The sequence below is a fragment of the Nerophis lumbriciformis genome, linkage group LG35 (assembly GCF_033978685.3).
Source record: "Nerophis lumbriciformis linkage group LG35, RoL_Nlum_v2.1, whole genome shotgun sequence".
Classification (NCBI taxonomy): domain Eukaryota; kingdom Metazoa; phylum Chordata; class Actinopteri; order Syngnathiformes; family Syngnathidae; genus Nerophis; species Nerophis lumbriciformis.
Genome location: NC_084582.2, coordinates 21,912,501 through 21,929,389, shown reverse-complemented (window position 1 = coordinate 21,929,389; position 16,889 = coordinate 21,912,501). Strand labels below are relative to the sequence as shown.

General features: G+C 41.0%; 1 protein-coding gene across 3 annotated transcripts in view; it reads left to right on the top strand.

Moving 5' to 3' along the window:
* Positions 1-16,889, top strand: part of ndrg4 (NDRG family member 4) — a 131,685-nt gene that overhangs the window by 30,636 nt on the left and 84,160 nt on the right. For all 3 annotated transcript variants that reach the window (XM_061928027.1, XM_061928026.1, XM_061928029.1), the window contains 2 exons: positions 2,549-2,698; positions 7,955-7,993. In XM_061928027.1, the coding sequence (XP_061784011.1) occupies positions 2,549-2,698; positions 7,955-7,993 (189 nt within the window). The remainder of the gene's footprint in view (positions 1-2,548; positions 2,699-7,954; positions 7,994-16,889) is intronic.

The window sequence follows — 16,889 nt, the reverse complement described above, 5'->3', positions numbered from 1 at the left end:
AGATGGCGGCCCCGCGCCTCGTCTGCGCCAGTAGGCAGTAGCGCTCCATGCTGCGTCTACTTATAAGATGTCTATGGTTATAACGTTAGCAGTGAGTTTGCAGCCTCACTGATTTAACTACACAGCAAATAAAAGTCACGTAACTTAGCCAATAAACGTTATCTTACATTCAAAACTTACCCTTCTTTGTGCAACTTCAAATGTTGAACGTTGTTGCGTCTCCGTCTGTAATATTCGAACTGCGTGATTTCCATACGGCAATTCGTTTTTTGTTGACCAAGTCGTAGTTTTTATACCCGAACGAAACCAACTTTGGCATAATTGTTGCGTTGTTTGACAACTTTTTCGGTGGTTGTACTGCAATTTGATTGGATGAATGCTGCGTGATGAAAACAACGTAGATCTAATTTGATTGGCTGTTGTACTGAGAGCACACCAGCTGACAGGAACAACACGCTGAGAGACACAGACGAAGAAAATGAAAAATACGGAGCGCTCCCAAATAACTTTTTAAGCGTTGGATTTTGGGGAAAGTAGCAAGTCATGTCAAGTCATGTCAAGTCAAAAGGCTCAAGTCCAAGTGAAGTCACAAGTCATTGATGTTAAAGTCTAAGTCGAGTTGCAAGTCTCTTTACATTTTGTCAAGTCGAGTCTAAAGTCATCAAATTCATGACTCGAGTCTGACTCGAGTCCAAGTCATGTGACTCGAGTCCACACCTCTGAAAACTGGTTCTCAAAGCTGACAAGACAACACCCATGTTATTTTCCAATCAGAAGGTGCCTTAAACTTTCCCGGTAGTGTCCACTCTTGAAGCGAACATCATAGAAGAGGTGCATGAATATAAATACTTTGATTTTGATTAACTTCCCCCTCAAGTTTAAACCTTTTATCGATGAACTGGTGAAGAAATTGAACTTAAACTGAGCTTTTTCTTCAATAAATAGTGATGTTTTTTGTGTAAAAAATGGCCTTCCCTCTGCCACATTTTATCTGTGCTGGGTTATGGTGACCTTTTTATATATGAATGCTACTTGTTCCTGTCTTCAGATAGTTGACTCTGTTTACCCTGCTTCTTAGGGTTTTGTCACGAACTGTCGAGCCATGACACACCACTGTCACATGCAGTCTTGTCATTGGTAGACTTGTATTTACAAGGCTGTTCTGGGACTATTGCCCTCTTACATTTGCACATTGATTACACAGAAAAGTATGAACTTGTATTCACTGAGAACCAACCATCAGTTGTTGCTCTCTGTCCCTTTGCTTGCACAGAGCTGGGGAAAAAACGTTTGTGTATATAGCTTCTTGTGCTTGGCACATGCTACAAAAAACTGGAAGCTGACTGGAAAAGTGGAAAAGTGTTCTGTGGTCTGACGAGTTCACATTTCAAATTGTTTTTGGAAATTGTGGACGTCGTGTCCTCCGGACGAAAAAGGAAAAGAACCATCTGGATTGTTATAAGCGCAAGGTTCAAAGCCAGCATCTGTGATGGTATGGGGGTGTATTAGTGCACAAGGCATGGGTAACTTACACATCTGTGAAGGCACCATTAATGCTGAAAGGTACATACAGGTTTTGGAGCAACATATGTTGCCATCCAAGCAAAGTCTTTTTCATGGACGCCCCTGCTTATTTCAGCAAGACAATGCCTAGCCACATTCTGCACGTGCGCGTGGCATCATAGTAAAATACTACTAGACTGGCCTGCCTGTAGTCCAGACCTGTCTCCCATTGAAAATGTGTGGCGCAATATAAAGCCTAAAATACCACAACGGAGACCCCGGACTGTTGAACAACTTCAGCTGTACATCAAGCAAGAATTGGAAAGAATTCCACCTGAAAAGCTTCAAAAATTGGTCTCCTCAGTTCCCACACATTTACTGAGTGTAGTTAAAAGGAAAGGCCATGTAACATTTTTGCAATTTGTTGCTGTCATTAAATTCTCAGTTTGAACATTAAATATCTTGTCTTTGCAGTGTATTGAATAAGTTGAAAAAGGATTTGCAAATCATTGTAATCTGTTTTTATTTACGAATTACACAACCTGCCAACGTCACTGGTTTTGGGTTTTTTAATTGCAAATGTAATTGTATGTATACCTTTGCTGCCTCTTGACTCTCCTAAAAATAGGTTTTTAATCTAAATGGGATTGTTTTCCTGGTTAAATAAAGTTTAAATAAAAAAATAAAATAATAATAATAATTATAAAGTCCAAACTGTCATGTGAGATCCTGACACTGCTCGAAATTAGCATTTTTTTTTGTTTAATTGAAAAGAAAAACATTCAAGTTGTTTACTCAAGAGCTAAGTCGTTTTGTTTTTTGTTTCTTCGCTGTAGCCAAAATGAACCATGACCTTAAAACATTTGATTATGTTGTTGCATTTATTACAAGTTGATGAGTGGATCTGCATAATAAGTAATATTTAATTTGTACATAATGTAGAGTGATGAATGATTAGCGTTTTGCATGTCAAGTTCTTATGTGGCTCTTTAAGATTTTAACCCAGAAATTTCTTTCTCATATTTGTTGTTTCGCATCTCTCCAGGAGAAAGGAGAAGCAGGGGAGCGGTCCAGCCCTGCGAGCCCCAAGGCCTTTAACAACACTCCGCCCCGCAGCCGTCCCACTCACCGCTGGCACGTCATTGCACGGCACTGGCTCCGCAAGACCCGCTGTCGGACCAACGAGATCCTTCCGGTAACTACCAGAACCTGTGAAACCAAAAGTATTTTAAGTCATGCCCGAAAGGGTCAATTGCTAGCAATCAACTACGCAGTGCGGGCCCCCAGCTGGGCCGGGCAGTGGGAGTAGTTAGGGTGTATCGGGGGGCGTGAGAGCCAGGGGGGCTTAGGGGCACGCCTAAACGATACAAAAACCTGCAGCTACGTGGCAGCAGTGGTCAAATTAATCAATCAGCCTAACCAGTAAATGTAGGGAAGTGTGGAAATGCGATAGGTAATGCAATATATAATATCATGTAATGTCTCTAGGTACAATAAGCTCTTTATTTAGAGAATCTGCGAGTCAACGTATGTGGCCAATTCATGAATGCCCTCTGCGCCGTCAGCAGCGACGCCCAGGATTTGGGCGTTAGACTTGTCGGCTGCTGAGGTTCTGGCGCCGCTCACGTCCGCCTTCTTGTCGGCCAAAGATGTGGCCAGTCAATGGACGCACCCATGCCCAGGACTTGGGCGTGGACCACTATGGCTGCTGAGGAGTTGTTCCCAACCGCGTCTACCTCCTTGTCGGCCAAGTATGTGGCCAGTTCAAGGACCGTCTCAGCGCCATCAGCAGCAATGCCCAGTACCAAGACAGGGACTTTTACAGCTGCTAGTGCGCTGCTCACGTCTGCCTCCTCATCGGCCACAAATGTGGCCATTCCGTCCCGCCTCGCCATCTGCAGCGGCGTTCAACTCGCCCCCGCCACCTGACTTGTCCCAGTGGCTTTGGGGACACTTGGCTTGGCGACGCGCCACCATTTCCTCCCTCCACCCTCCCATGATCAATCAATCAATCAATCAATGTTTATTTATATAGCCCTAAATCACAAGTGTCTCAAAGGGCTGCACAAGCCACAATGACATCCTCGGTACAGAGCCCACATAAGGGCAAGAAAAAACTCACCCCAGTGGGACGTCAATGTGAATGACTATGAGAAACCTTGGAGAGAACCGCATATGTGGGTAACCCTAGGGGAGACCGAATGCAATGGATGTCGAGTGGGTCTGACATAATATTGTGAGAGTCCAGTCCATAGTGGATCCAACATAATAGTAAGAGTTCAGTCCATAGTGAGGCCAGCAGGAAACTATCCCGAGCAGAGACGGGTCAGCAGCGCAGAGATGGTCCCAACCGATGCACAGGCGAGCGGTCCACCCCGGGTCCCGACTCTGGACAGCCAGCACTTCATCCATGGCCACCGGACCTGTGTCCCCCCCCCTCCACAAGGGAGAGGGGAGCAGAGGAGAAAAGAAAAGAAACGGCAGATCAACTGGTCTAAAAGGGAGGTCTATTTAAAGGCTAGAGTATACAAATGAGTTTTAAGATGGGAATTAAATGCTTCTACTGAGGTAGCATCTCTAACTGTTACCGGGAGGGCATTCCATAGTACTGGAGCCCGAATAGAAAACGCTCTATAGCCCGCAGACTTTTTTTGGGCTCTGGGAATCACTAATAAGCCGGAGTTCTTTGAACGCAGATTTCTTGCCGGGACATATGGTACAATACAATCGGCAAGATAGGATGGAGCTAGACCGTGTAGTATTTTATACGTAAATAGTCAAACCTTAAAGTCACATCTTAAGTGCACAGGAAGCCAGTGCAGGTGAGCCAGTATATGGTGTAATATGATCAAACTTTCTTGTTCTTGTCAAAAGTCTAGCAGCCACATTTTGTACCAATTGTAATCTTTTAATGCTAGACATAGGGAGACCCGAAAATAATACGTCACAGTAGTCGAGACAAGACGTAACGAACGCATGAATAATGATCTCAGCGTCGCTAGTGGATAAAATAGAATAAATTTTAGCGATATTACAGAGATGAAAGATGATTATGGACTTACTTTTGTTTGGGACGTCTGGAATCCGTCCCGTAAGGGGGGGGTACTGTCATGATCCGTTGCCCAGGTCATGTTATGTTTAGTTTGGTATAGTTGTTGTCTATTACTGTTTCAGCCCCTTTTTTGGTTTTCTTAGTTGCCATGAGTGCTGATTTTCTTCACCTGCCTCTGATTAGTGGTCGGTACGCTCACCTGCTCCTGGTCACTATTTTATTCCTGCCTTGCGCCACATTCTGTCTGGCAGTCTTGCTCGTTTCATGCGACCACCGCAATCATGCGACTCAGACTTAACAGGTAGTACACTTCGGTCTGGTCGCCAGCCAATCACAGGGCACATAAACACAAATAAGCATTAACAAATATGGACAATTTACAGATTACAATCAGAGGTGGGTGGAGTAGCCAACATTTTCACTCAAGTAAGAATACTGCGTTGGGTCTCAAACTCAATTTACTTGGGTGCCGCTGGAGGCGGAGTCTTGGTGAGGCTGGGCCGCATCAGGTATAAAGGGGTCCAAATTTGTATTTATTTATTTTTTTACATCCCACAATTGAGGTGGGAGAGATATTCCTAGGTTGTATCGCATTCGTAATTGTATTTCTGGACAAACGGAAGCTGCTGAAAAGAAGAGTAAATGGATTGCTCCAATCATCAACCGAGATGTGATGTGCTGGCAACTTCGTGTTTGTTCGTATCAATTCAGGTAAAACATTTTGTAAGTAAAAAAGAAGCAAAAATAAATGACAGCCCCACTTTGCATTGACTTGATGTACTTGGTCGAAGAACTTTGGTAGTTACTTCTCGTATCCGGACTGTAGCCTCCACACAAAACAAAAGTGAAGCGACATGAGAACAACAATCTCCCAATCCTGCCTTACAGTCACAGTGTGCTGGGATGACATTAGATTGGTTATCCGTGATTATCCAGGGTGTCAAACTCGGGTCGGATAATTTCTGAGAGTGTATTGCTCTAGCCTGGCTTGACGAGACCACGTCCACTGGGTTTATTCAGATAAACATAAACGTCACGAACCCATACACAAACAAATCCGCCATAGCTATCTTGACTCCTATCATTTTGAAAGTCTGAACATTTAAAGGCCTACTGAAATGCGATTTTCTTATTTAAACGGGGATAGCAAGTCCATTCTATGTGTCATACTTGATAATTTCGCGATATTGCCATATTTTTGCTGAAAGGATTTAGTAGAGAACATCGACAATAAAGTTCGCAACTTTTGGTCGCTGATAAGAAAGCCTTGCCTGTACCGGAAGTAGCAGACGAGTAGCGTGACGTCACAGGTTGTGGAGCTCCTCACATCTGCACATTGTTTACAATCATGGCCACCAGCAGCGAGAGCGATTGGGACCGAGAAAGCGACGATTTCCCAATTAATTTGAGCGAGGATGAAAGATTTGTGGATGAGGAAAGTGAGAGTGAAAGACTAGAGGGCAGTGGGAGCGATTCAGATAGGGAAGATGCTGTGAGAGGCGGGTGGGACCTGATATTCAGCTGGGAATGACTAAAACAGTAAATAAACACAAGACATATATATACTCTATTAGCCACAACACAACAAGGCTGATATTTAATATGCCACAAATTAATACCGCATAACAAATACCTCCCCCCTCCCGTCCATATAACCCACCAATACAACTCAAACACCTGCACAACACACTCAATCCCACAGCCCAAAGTACCTTTCACCTCCCCAAAGTTCATACAGCACATATATTTCCCCAAAGTCCCCAAAGTTACGTACGTGACATGCACATAGCGGCACGTACGTACGGGCAAGCGATCAAATGTTTGGAAGCCGCAGCTGCATGCGTACTCACGGTACCGTGTCTGCGTATCCAACTCAAAGTCCTCCTGGTAAGAGTCTCTGTTGTCCCAGTTCTCCACAGGCCAATGGTAAAGCTTGACTGTCATCTTTCGGGAATGTAAACAATGAAACACCAGCTGTGTTTGTGTTGCTGCATGCCGGCCGCAATACACCGCTTCCCACCTACAGCTTTCTTCTTTGCTGTCTCCATTGTTCATTGAACAAATGGCAAAAGATTCACCAACACAGATGTCCAGAATACTGTGGAATTTTGCAATCAAAACAGACGACTTAATAGCTGGCCACCATGCTGTCCTAAAATGTCCTCTACAATCCGTGACGTCACGCGCTGACGTCATCATACCGAGACGTTTTCAGCAAGATATTTTGCGCGAAATTTAAAATTGCACTTTAGTAAGCTAACCCGGCCGTATTGGCATGTGTTGCAATGTTAAGATTTCATCATTGATGTATAAACTATCAGACTGCGTGGTCGGTAGTAGTGGGTTTCAGTAGGCCTTTAAGCAGTTCACAAAGTCCGAGTATGAGACATCGAGGAAGATGTCGTGGTCTCTGCTCCACTCAGACTTGTCAATCTTGCACGGATCCTCGCATCCGATTACGGCTGTTTGCTGCGTATAACGACAAAGAGTCTTCTTATCTAATGACTCGCAGTATTTCTCCATCGTATCACAGCCGGTATAATGTTATTTTCCACTGAATTGATGTGTATTTCTGGTCTTGTCATCCTCGTCCGGGCAGAAGGGCGACATGGCAGTGTGGCTGGATCAAAAGAGACGTCGGAGACAAAAAGTTTATTACAAGTGAGCGTCATTATACAGGTCTGCAGTACCTGGAGGAGGTTAAGTCAAAAATGAGGCACTCCTAATTTGGAGAAGCCAAACCATCAGTTTTATATTCCTTCTTCCTGTCTCTCTCTCTGTGTGTGTGCTAAGTCAAGACAGCACATCCTGACCATAAAAGGAGATGTTCGTGTGTCAGCGACCGGAAAATAACCTCTATATGTTGTAACTTAAAAGTTGACGTGAAGATCGACAAAGACATCAGAGAGGTGGAGATGGTGAAAGTGCTTAGGGACGGAAGCCTGTTGATTAAATGTAAAAATGCAGGGCAAAAAAAACAAAGCAATGCGATTGCAAAAACTGTGCAATAAGATAATAAAATAAAAAATAGAAGCGGGGGAAATAAAGGGGGCTAGAGGAGTAGTGACAGGGATACCAAGAGGAGAAAGTTTGAAAAGAGAAATAAAAGGGGGAAGTTGAACTTTGCGACTTTGTGTTGATCAAATAATTATATGTAATAGAAGAAGACTCACCATGAATACATACGAATAATTAATAAATGTGTTCGGTATTGGTGTCGGCTGTTCTCACTCATGCATAATCGGTATCGGAATCGACAGCATAAAAGCCTGATCGAAACATCCCTACACAATTATTACACTACAGTACCATACACTTTATTACATCATGTTTCATATTGTCATGTTGTCAATTATGTTGTAAATAAACAAAATGTTTACCATGCTTGTCTCCCTGCAGGACAACGATGAACAGCTGATGCCCGCGGGCGACTGGAAGGTACGGTGCTGTTGTTGATCTCTTAATCCTTCACAGTAAATCTTGTACTTCATGTACAATATTTTTGATCATTTCTTTGGGTTTACTTGATGAATTAAGGAAACGATAAGTGTGGCTTGTTCGGAAAGGATGGAAGGAAAGGTCAGGAATAGAACGATTTTCTTTTTTACCTGCTTAATCATGACGTAAGAGTATTAAGCATGTAATTTTTTTAAATTCTTTATTGTGAGGCAAGTGAGCTTTTTGTGGACCATTTTCGGTCATTAATATCACTTATTTATTATTTTTAGTCTCCTCAAGGGTCCCCACCACACTCTTAACCTAACATCACTGCCCCGCTCACACACCTATAATGTTTACCTGCGTAAAAAAATACCGTATTTTAACACACCGGGATATAAGCCGCACCCACAAAATTTTAGAAGAAAAAAAATATGTTTCCATATGTTAGCAGCACCGGATTATAAGCCGAAGATATATACGTTGCAAAATAAGTTATTTACACCGAAAGATTCTGTAAATGTTTATTTACACACCTTTTATTGTTTCCAAAAGGTTCCTGTAACAAGGCAGTCCGGCTGATCAAACAAAACAGAAGTTATCGTCATGAACCCACTAGCTGCAAAAGCTAGCTCTCCAATCAGCTAAACAGACTTAATAACTCCACGGTGACGTTATGGTGAGTTTACTGAGAAGTTTGGGAAACTTAAACACTAAAAATAGAATGCCGTTGTAAGTTAATAATATCAATACAGACACCCATAAACTTGTAAACCAGGGGTCCCCAAACTTTTTGACTCGTGGGCCGCATTTGGTTAAAAAAATCTGGCCGGGGGCCGGGCTGTATATATATATATATATATATATATATATATATATATATATATATATATATATATATATATATATATATATATATATATATATGTGTGTATATATATATATGTATATATATATATATATATACAGCCCGGCCCCCGGCCAAATTTTTTTTTGTGTATATATATATATATATATATATATATATATATATATATATATATATATATATATATATATACATTGTCTTTTTAATCCGTTTTGACATTTAACATTGTCACGTTATCGATGGGAAAATTCATTTTTAGACAATATGATTTGCCTGAGCGGCTAGGAGACACCGAGAGGAACAAGCGGTAGAAAATGGATTAGAAAGGAAAGATTTAAAAAAAATTAAATTAAAAAATTTAAAATTAAAAAATTAAAATTCAACTTTTTTTTTAACTTGGGACTTCCCGTGGGCCGGATTTTCGATGCTGGGGGACCGGATCCGGCCCGTGGGCCGTAGTTTGGGGACCCCTGTTGTAAACGCTAGCGTCGTTAAATTACGATAGCACGTACACATATGCATGAAAACACTCCTATGGACTTCACACATGGGACCGTTTAGTAAGTATAAACTGGTTTAGTTCTAATTTAAAACTTACAAACGTTGCTTGGAGTGATAAATGAAGAATCCATACAAGGAGAAATGCTTTGGACGGCAAGAAGACCGAACGCAACTTCTACTTAAGATTGGTGTAAGCACTAAATGGAAGGACACTGCAGCACCTGCAGTGAGAAAATTCGTTCACAATCTGGCGCCATAGCACAAACAATAAAACAAACTCTCACTGTATTTGCTTGTTTTTTTTGTACAATTATTTTTACAATAGCCATCCGCAAAGAAAAATCCATAAATTAGCCGCTCCATCTTATAAGCCGCAGTGTTCAAAGTGTAGGAAGAAGGAAGCGGCTTATAGTCCAGTATACGGTAATCATTGACTTAATTTGGTTAAAACTACCTTTTTTAAAACACATGTAAAACCCTTTTAAAATATGTGATTGACATATCTACAGTAGATGATGTGATTGTATACCAGTTGCCGCTTGCATGTTTACACTCTCGGGATGTAACGATATGAAAATGATCACGATTATCAATATTGTTTATAATGTGTTTATACAAGTTGTGGTATGGCTTTTGTAATGGGGAAATATGTTGGTGTGTATTCATGTTAGCATTTAAGCCATTAGTGCTGGTTAGTTGTTAAATGTATGCCATAGTGTGCTGTTTATTTCTGAGATAGAGACTTAGACTTAGACTTAGACAAACTTTATTGATCCACAAGGAAAATTGTTCCACACAGTAGCTCAGTTACAAAGGATGGAAAGGGTAAGGATGGAAATGATAATGCAGGTATAAAGTAGACTAAAAATGTACCATAGTAACAATATAAAATATAACATATATGTAATATTTACATATTATATATGCAGTATATAATATATACTGATGTATTATATTGTTATATTATATTATATTTTTTAATAATATATACAATATATAACAAATCCTTATTACCATGTACCATATTGCGGCAAAAAAAAAGGCAGCATAAAATAGAGAGTCGATCCAGCAGAAAATATACATTATAAACAAAGAAAGGTAGCTAACATAGAAGCGGTCAGGTAATAGACATAAATCATCTATTGCTGTGTGGCGAGTGATTATACAGCTGGATGGAGTGTGGAATGAAGGAGTAAATGAATCGAACACTGTGGGAACGAAGCTGAAGGAGCCTGTTGGAGTATGAGCTCCGCTGTCCCTCAATTGTCTGGTGGAGTGTGTGGGCAAGATTGTCCATGATGGCGAGCAGTTTGTCCAGTGTCCTCCTGTCCTTCACTGACACAAACGCTTCAAATAGTTTGGCCGGATCAGTTTGTCAATCCGGTTTAAGTCCCTTCTGCTGGTGCTGCTCCCCCAACAAACCACTGCAAAGTACAGGGCACTGGCCACAACAGACTGATAAAAGATCTCCAACAGTTTGCTAGACCTTTGTTATTTTTGTTCAGCCTGGTTCCTAACTAAACGACCTGCTACCAGCACAACGCTGGCCGCTACTGCATTTTTGGATCACGACGGCAGCCGAAATGTGTCATTTTCACAAAAATATTCTTAAACCCCCTAAATTATTTGGTGTTGTTGTATGTAACATTTAATTTTGTTTTGTTTTGTTTTTAAAAGTCCCGACACATTTTAGATAAAGTGGCCAAATGTACGTTCTAATATATAACATTTATATTTATATTTATACAACATATAACATTACCATTATCATTATTATTCACCTAAATATTGTTATTAATATGTAAAGTTTCCTTTTACTTCATAGACTACAATTAGAGCCGTGCATTTCCCACCTAGGCCTTCAGTGATGTCCGACTTCCATGATTACCTCTCAAAATACCGTAATTTATGTCCCCAAATAACCATTGCTGGAGAAATACTGTACAGGAACACATTTACGCACTACTGGCCATTGAATCACCTCAACAGTGAACAAAACGGGTTATTTTCTGGCGCATTTAAAAATAAACCCGCATCAGGAATTAAAACATATCTTATGTGGTACTGTCAAAATTAAAATTGTAAAAAAAACAAACGTGAAAAAATAAAGAAATGTAATATTTGAACTCACAATTTGTAGCAACCATTCAACGGCGTATAAGCCAGTAGTACCGCTCGCAGTCGGTTGATTAGAGTGGAAGTGGCGGGCATATCCCCACTTCATCGCCGGTTGGCAGACGTCGTCTCACAAGATGTAGTTTCTCTCTAAATATCCTTCTTGAAAATGGCCCTGCAAATATATATCTGCCACCTAATCAATGTTTTGTTCTCTTTCTTTGTGGGTTAAAAAGTGAGTATTGGTGATTTCTCTGCGAGCCCGGTATGGGTACGGTGCAACACTTCCTGCTTCAGTAAATTGAAACTTGTTATTGGATACTCACTTTGGAGTTACAAGTGAGTATTCAATCACAGTTTTGTTAACATCAGGCTACCTAGATAGGCTACAGTCAACAACTTGTGATCTGATTGGCTATCACAACTGTCTATCAACTATATGTGTATTAAATTAATCCGCTAACACAGTGTTTTTCAACCACTGAGATATTGTCTGGTGTGCCGTGGGAAATTATGCAACTGCACCTAATTGGTCCAAAAAATATTTTTTGCAAATCAATAATCATAATCTGCAAATAATGTGCCGTTACTTAGTGTCTTTGCTGTGTAGAGCTTGGCAGGGTAATCATGTAATACTCTATGTCAGTAGGTGGCAGCAGGTTGTTAATTGCTTTGTAAAAGTCGGAATGTGTCAGGTGTGAAGAGGATGGTTTGTTGTGATCCCAATATGCAGACCACAGCGGGAGGCAGGGTGCAGGTAAAAAGGTATGTAATGCTTCAACCAAAAATGAACAAAAGGAAAAGGAAAAGGCAATGAAGCATAGGGATGGCAATGCAAAACAAAAGTAAAACTGAACTGGCTACAAAGTAAACAGAAACTGAATGCTGGACGACAGCAAAAACTTATGGCGTCCACAAAGTACATCCGTACATGACATGACAATGAACAATGTCCACACAAAGAAGGATAGCAACAACTTAAATAGCCTTGCTTGCTAACACAAGGCAGGTGTGGAGAATAGCGCTCAAAGGAAGACATGAAACTGCTACAGGAAAACACCAACAAAACAGGAAGGGCCACCAAAATAACAGCACAATACAAACACTAAAGCACTCCACAGGAAAACACCAACAAACTCAAAATAAGGCACAGCGACCTGGTGGAGTTATGGAAAAAAACGTGCCTTGCCTCAAAAAAGGTTGAAAAACACTGCGCTAACGATCCCGTGTGTGGCTCTGCTGATCTGCCTAGCACCGACGTGGCTCAAACCTGTGAGTATCACATCACAGGACGCGTAAATGTCACGTCCAACGTGAGGCCAGCTATAAGGCCTTACTGACAACAACTCATGATCTGATTGGCTATCACAATTATCTATCAACTGTATGTGTCCGATCGCCTACAGCGCACAGACGCCCGCATTGTTGATTCTGAAGGCCTCGGGCAGATTTCGTACAGCATGGCAACATAAGCTATCTGAATTCTGATTGGATACAAACTCGAACCTAATAACAACAGCACTGGAAGGAGCATAATATGACATGAAGAGGATGTGAATACTTTTAGATATTTAGGGAAAGTAAATAAAAAATTACTTTTATCTGATCATGATTTCTGGTTATGTTCGGCCAGCAGAGAAGGGCTTGCTGGCCATGACGGCACACCACTGCTCACGACCTAATCTGTAAGATACAAATACCATTTTCAACCCATATTCAGTTGAATATGCTACAAAGACAACATATTTGATGTTCAAACTGATAAACTTTTTTTTTGTGCAAATAATCATTAACTTTAGAATTTGATGCCAGCAACACTCCTATGCAAGGCGAAAACCGTTTATCAACAACACCCAGAAACGCCGTCGGCTTCGCTGGGCCTGAGCTCATCTAAGTGGAAAAGTGTTCTGTGGTCTGATGAGTCCACATTTCAAATTGTTTTTGGAAACTGTGGACGTCGTGTCCTCCGGACCAAAGAGGAAAAGAACCATCCGGACTGTTATAGGCGCAAAGTTGAAAAGCCAGCCTCTGTGATGGTATGGGGGTGTATTAGTGCCCAAGACATGGGTAACTTACACATCTGTGAAGGCGCCATTAATTCTGAAAGGTACATACAGGTTTTGGAGCAACATATGTTGCCATCCAAGCAACGTTGCCATGGACGCCCCTGCTTATTTCAGCAAGACAATGCCAAGCCACGTGTTACATCAACGTGGCTTCATAGTAAAAGAGTGCGCGTACTAGACTGGCCTGCCTGTAGTCCAGACCTGTCTCCCATTGAAAATGTGTGGCGCATTATGAAGCCTAAAATACCACAACGGAGACCCCCGGACTGTTGAACAACTTAAGCTGTACATCAAGCAAGAATGGGAAATAATTCCACCTGAGAAGCTTAAAAAATGTGTCTCCTCAGTTCCCAAACGTTTACTGAGTGTTGTTAAAAGGAAAGGCCATGTAACACAGTGGTGAACATGCCCTTTCCCAACTACTTTGGCACGTGTTGATGAAATTCTAAGTTAATTATTATTTGCAAAAAAAATAAATAAAGTTTATGAGTTTGAACATCAAATATCTTGTTTTTGTAGTGCATTCAATTGAATATGGGTTGAAAAGGATTTGCAAATCATTGTATTCCATTTATATTTACATCTAACACAATTTCCCAACTCATATGGAAACAGGGTTTGTACTAAGATACAAATACCACGCGCTAAACAGCGTGTACAAACTATAAAATTGCGTATAATATTAGTGGGTATGTTGCGTGTGCTCTAAGACTGCGTGTAAAAAAATGATAACTGGTGCAGACCGCCTTAAATAAATAAGGTATTTGCGTGTACAACTGGCAATGTGTGCCCATGGAAACACTAGTTTCCCTCCACATTCATGTTATTATGGTCTCTTACCTGTGGGGTTTTGCTATGTTGAACAAGCAACACAAATGTATAATATGTAACACCTTTTCTGCCACATCAGAAGCACGCTTATTTTGTAGTTCCGAAATTTCCAAAATGCGTGATTACATTTTGGGGCTGATCTGGATGGCGCAGGGAGGCTACACACATGCAGATGTGTTGCTGCACATTCAGTCCAAATACTTGATGAACATACAAATGTCAAAAAAAATTTCCAGCTCAGCTTGTGCATGTACAAATAGGTTTGTTTTTAATGAAGATTTAAAAGATCTGAATCGAATTATGATTCAACTATCAACCTCGCAGTGGAAATGTCTGATATTTGCACACAGGGGCACCGAAAAGGGGGGGTAAAGGAGACGGATTCTAGGGGCCCATGATGGAGGGGGCCCCAGAGAGGCCCCTAATGATGATGAAATTATAATACAGAAAAAATAATGACACTGTGTTGGGGGCCCTGTAAAGATTATTTTCATGGGGCCCAAAATCCCTAGCGGCGCCCCTGTTTGCACAACACACCCTTCCCCCCTCTTTGGCAGTCAAAACCTGCTGGGGCACCTCGTACAGTACCGCATTTTTCGGAGTTTAAGTCGCTCCGGAGTATAAGTCGCACCTGCCGAAAATGCATAATAAAGAAGAAAAAAAAAACATATATAAGTTGCACTGGAGTATAAGTCGCATTTTTTGGGGAAATTTATTTGATAAAACCCAACACCAAGAATAGACATTTGAAAGGCAATTTAAAATAAATAAAGAATAGTGAACAACAGGCTGAATAAGTGTACGTTATATGAGGCATAAATAACCAACTGAGAACGTGCCTGGTATGTTAACGTAACATATTATGGTAAGAGTCATTCAAATAACGATAACATATAGAACATGCTATACGTTTACCAAACAATCTGTCACTCCTAATCGCTAAATCCCATGAAATCTTATACGTCTAGTCTCTTACGTGAATGAGCTAAATAATATTATTTGATATTTTACGGTAATGTGTTAATAATTTCACACATAAGTCGCTCCTGAGTATAAGTCGCACCAAACTATGAAAAAAACTGCGACTTATAGTCCGAAAAATACGGTAGGTGTGTTGGCAGGATACATTGATTGCGTTCATCATGTATTCTTTATTGGTAAAATATTCCTGTGTGCAGACAAAGAGATTTTAGAGAGTGAGAAATAAATCTTGGTATTGGCTGTCACTTCAGACTTTCTCGGAGTGGTCGCTGCTTCCTGGCGTACTGTACTTCTACTTCCTCTATTTAGTCAAGTTAGATGTCCACAAACTGTGCTTTGAGGGGAAAAAAGTCGCAAATTGTATTTTTCGTTTTAATTATGAACTATATTAATACTATAGTAATAATTATTAGTAAGTACCGTATTTTTCCGACAATAAGGCGCACTTAATATCCTTTCATTTTCTCAATAATCAACAGTGTGCTTTATAACCCGGTGCGGCTAATGTACGGATTCATTCTGGTTGTGTTTACCGACCTTGAAGCAATTTTATTTGGTACATGGTGTAATGATAAGTGTGACCAGTAGATGGCAGTCGCACATAAGAGATACGTGTGGACTGCAGGATGACACCTGTTCAATTGACGTCAGCGGATTATCCGTATATGGTAACGGTTTACCCAAAGTGCTTAGCGCAGTTCGGCCATTGTAGTCAGACGACGTAGTCGATAAGTGTCTTCTTTTTCTCTATCATCTTGTTGTGGGACATTCATCCTCCGCTGTTGCTCTTTGTAATACAAGGTAGCGTACAGTTCTAACTTATATCTGTCTGTAGACTCGCTATGGAAGCGCTAAAAACTATCGGTACAAAAAAGATGACGGGGAGAAGACGCTGTCGAAGGTGAGCCACGTAAATAAGACCGCCCATAAAACGGCGCATCCTGAAGAGACGGTCAGAAAGCGACTTGAAGATGATCTGTAAAACATCATCTATGCAACATTTTGACCAAAGAACCACCATTATATGTTATGTAGACCACAAGGAAGTGTTTTAGATTTAGAAAAAAATACTAATATGACCTCTTTAAATGCGCCTTATAATGTGGTGCACCTTTTGTATGAAAATAGACCTGAATAGACCCGCTCATCAGCAGTGAGCCTTATAAACCCGGCCGAGTCATACCAAAGATTACAAAAAAATTGGATCCATTGCCTCCTAGCTTGGCACTCAGCATCAAGGGTTGGAATCGGGGGTTAAATCACCAAATGATTCCCGAGCGCGGCGCACGGTGCTGCTCACTGCTCCCCTCACCTCCCAGGGGGTGAACAAGGGGATGGGTCCAATGCAGAGGACACATTTCACCACACCCAGTGTGTGTGTGACAATCGTTGGGACTTTAACTTTTACCTTATGGTCCGAAAAATACGGTACCTTTAATTAACTTGGAAATATTCATGTATATCAGGCCTAGGCAATTATTTTGACCCGGGGGGGCAAATTTAGAGGAAAAAATGTGTCTCGGGGCCGGTATAT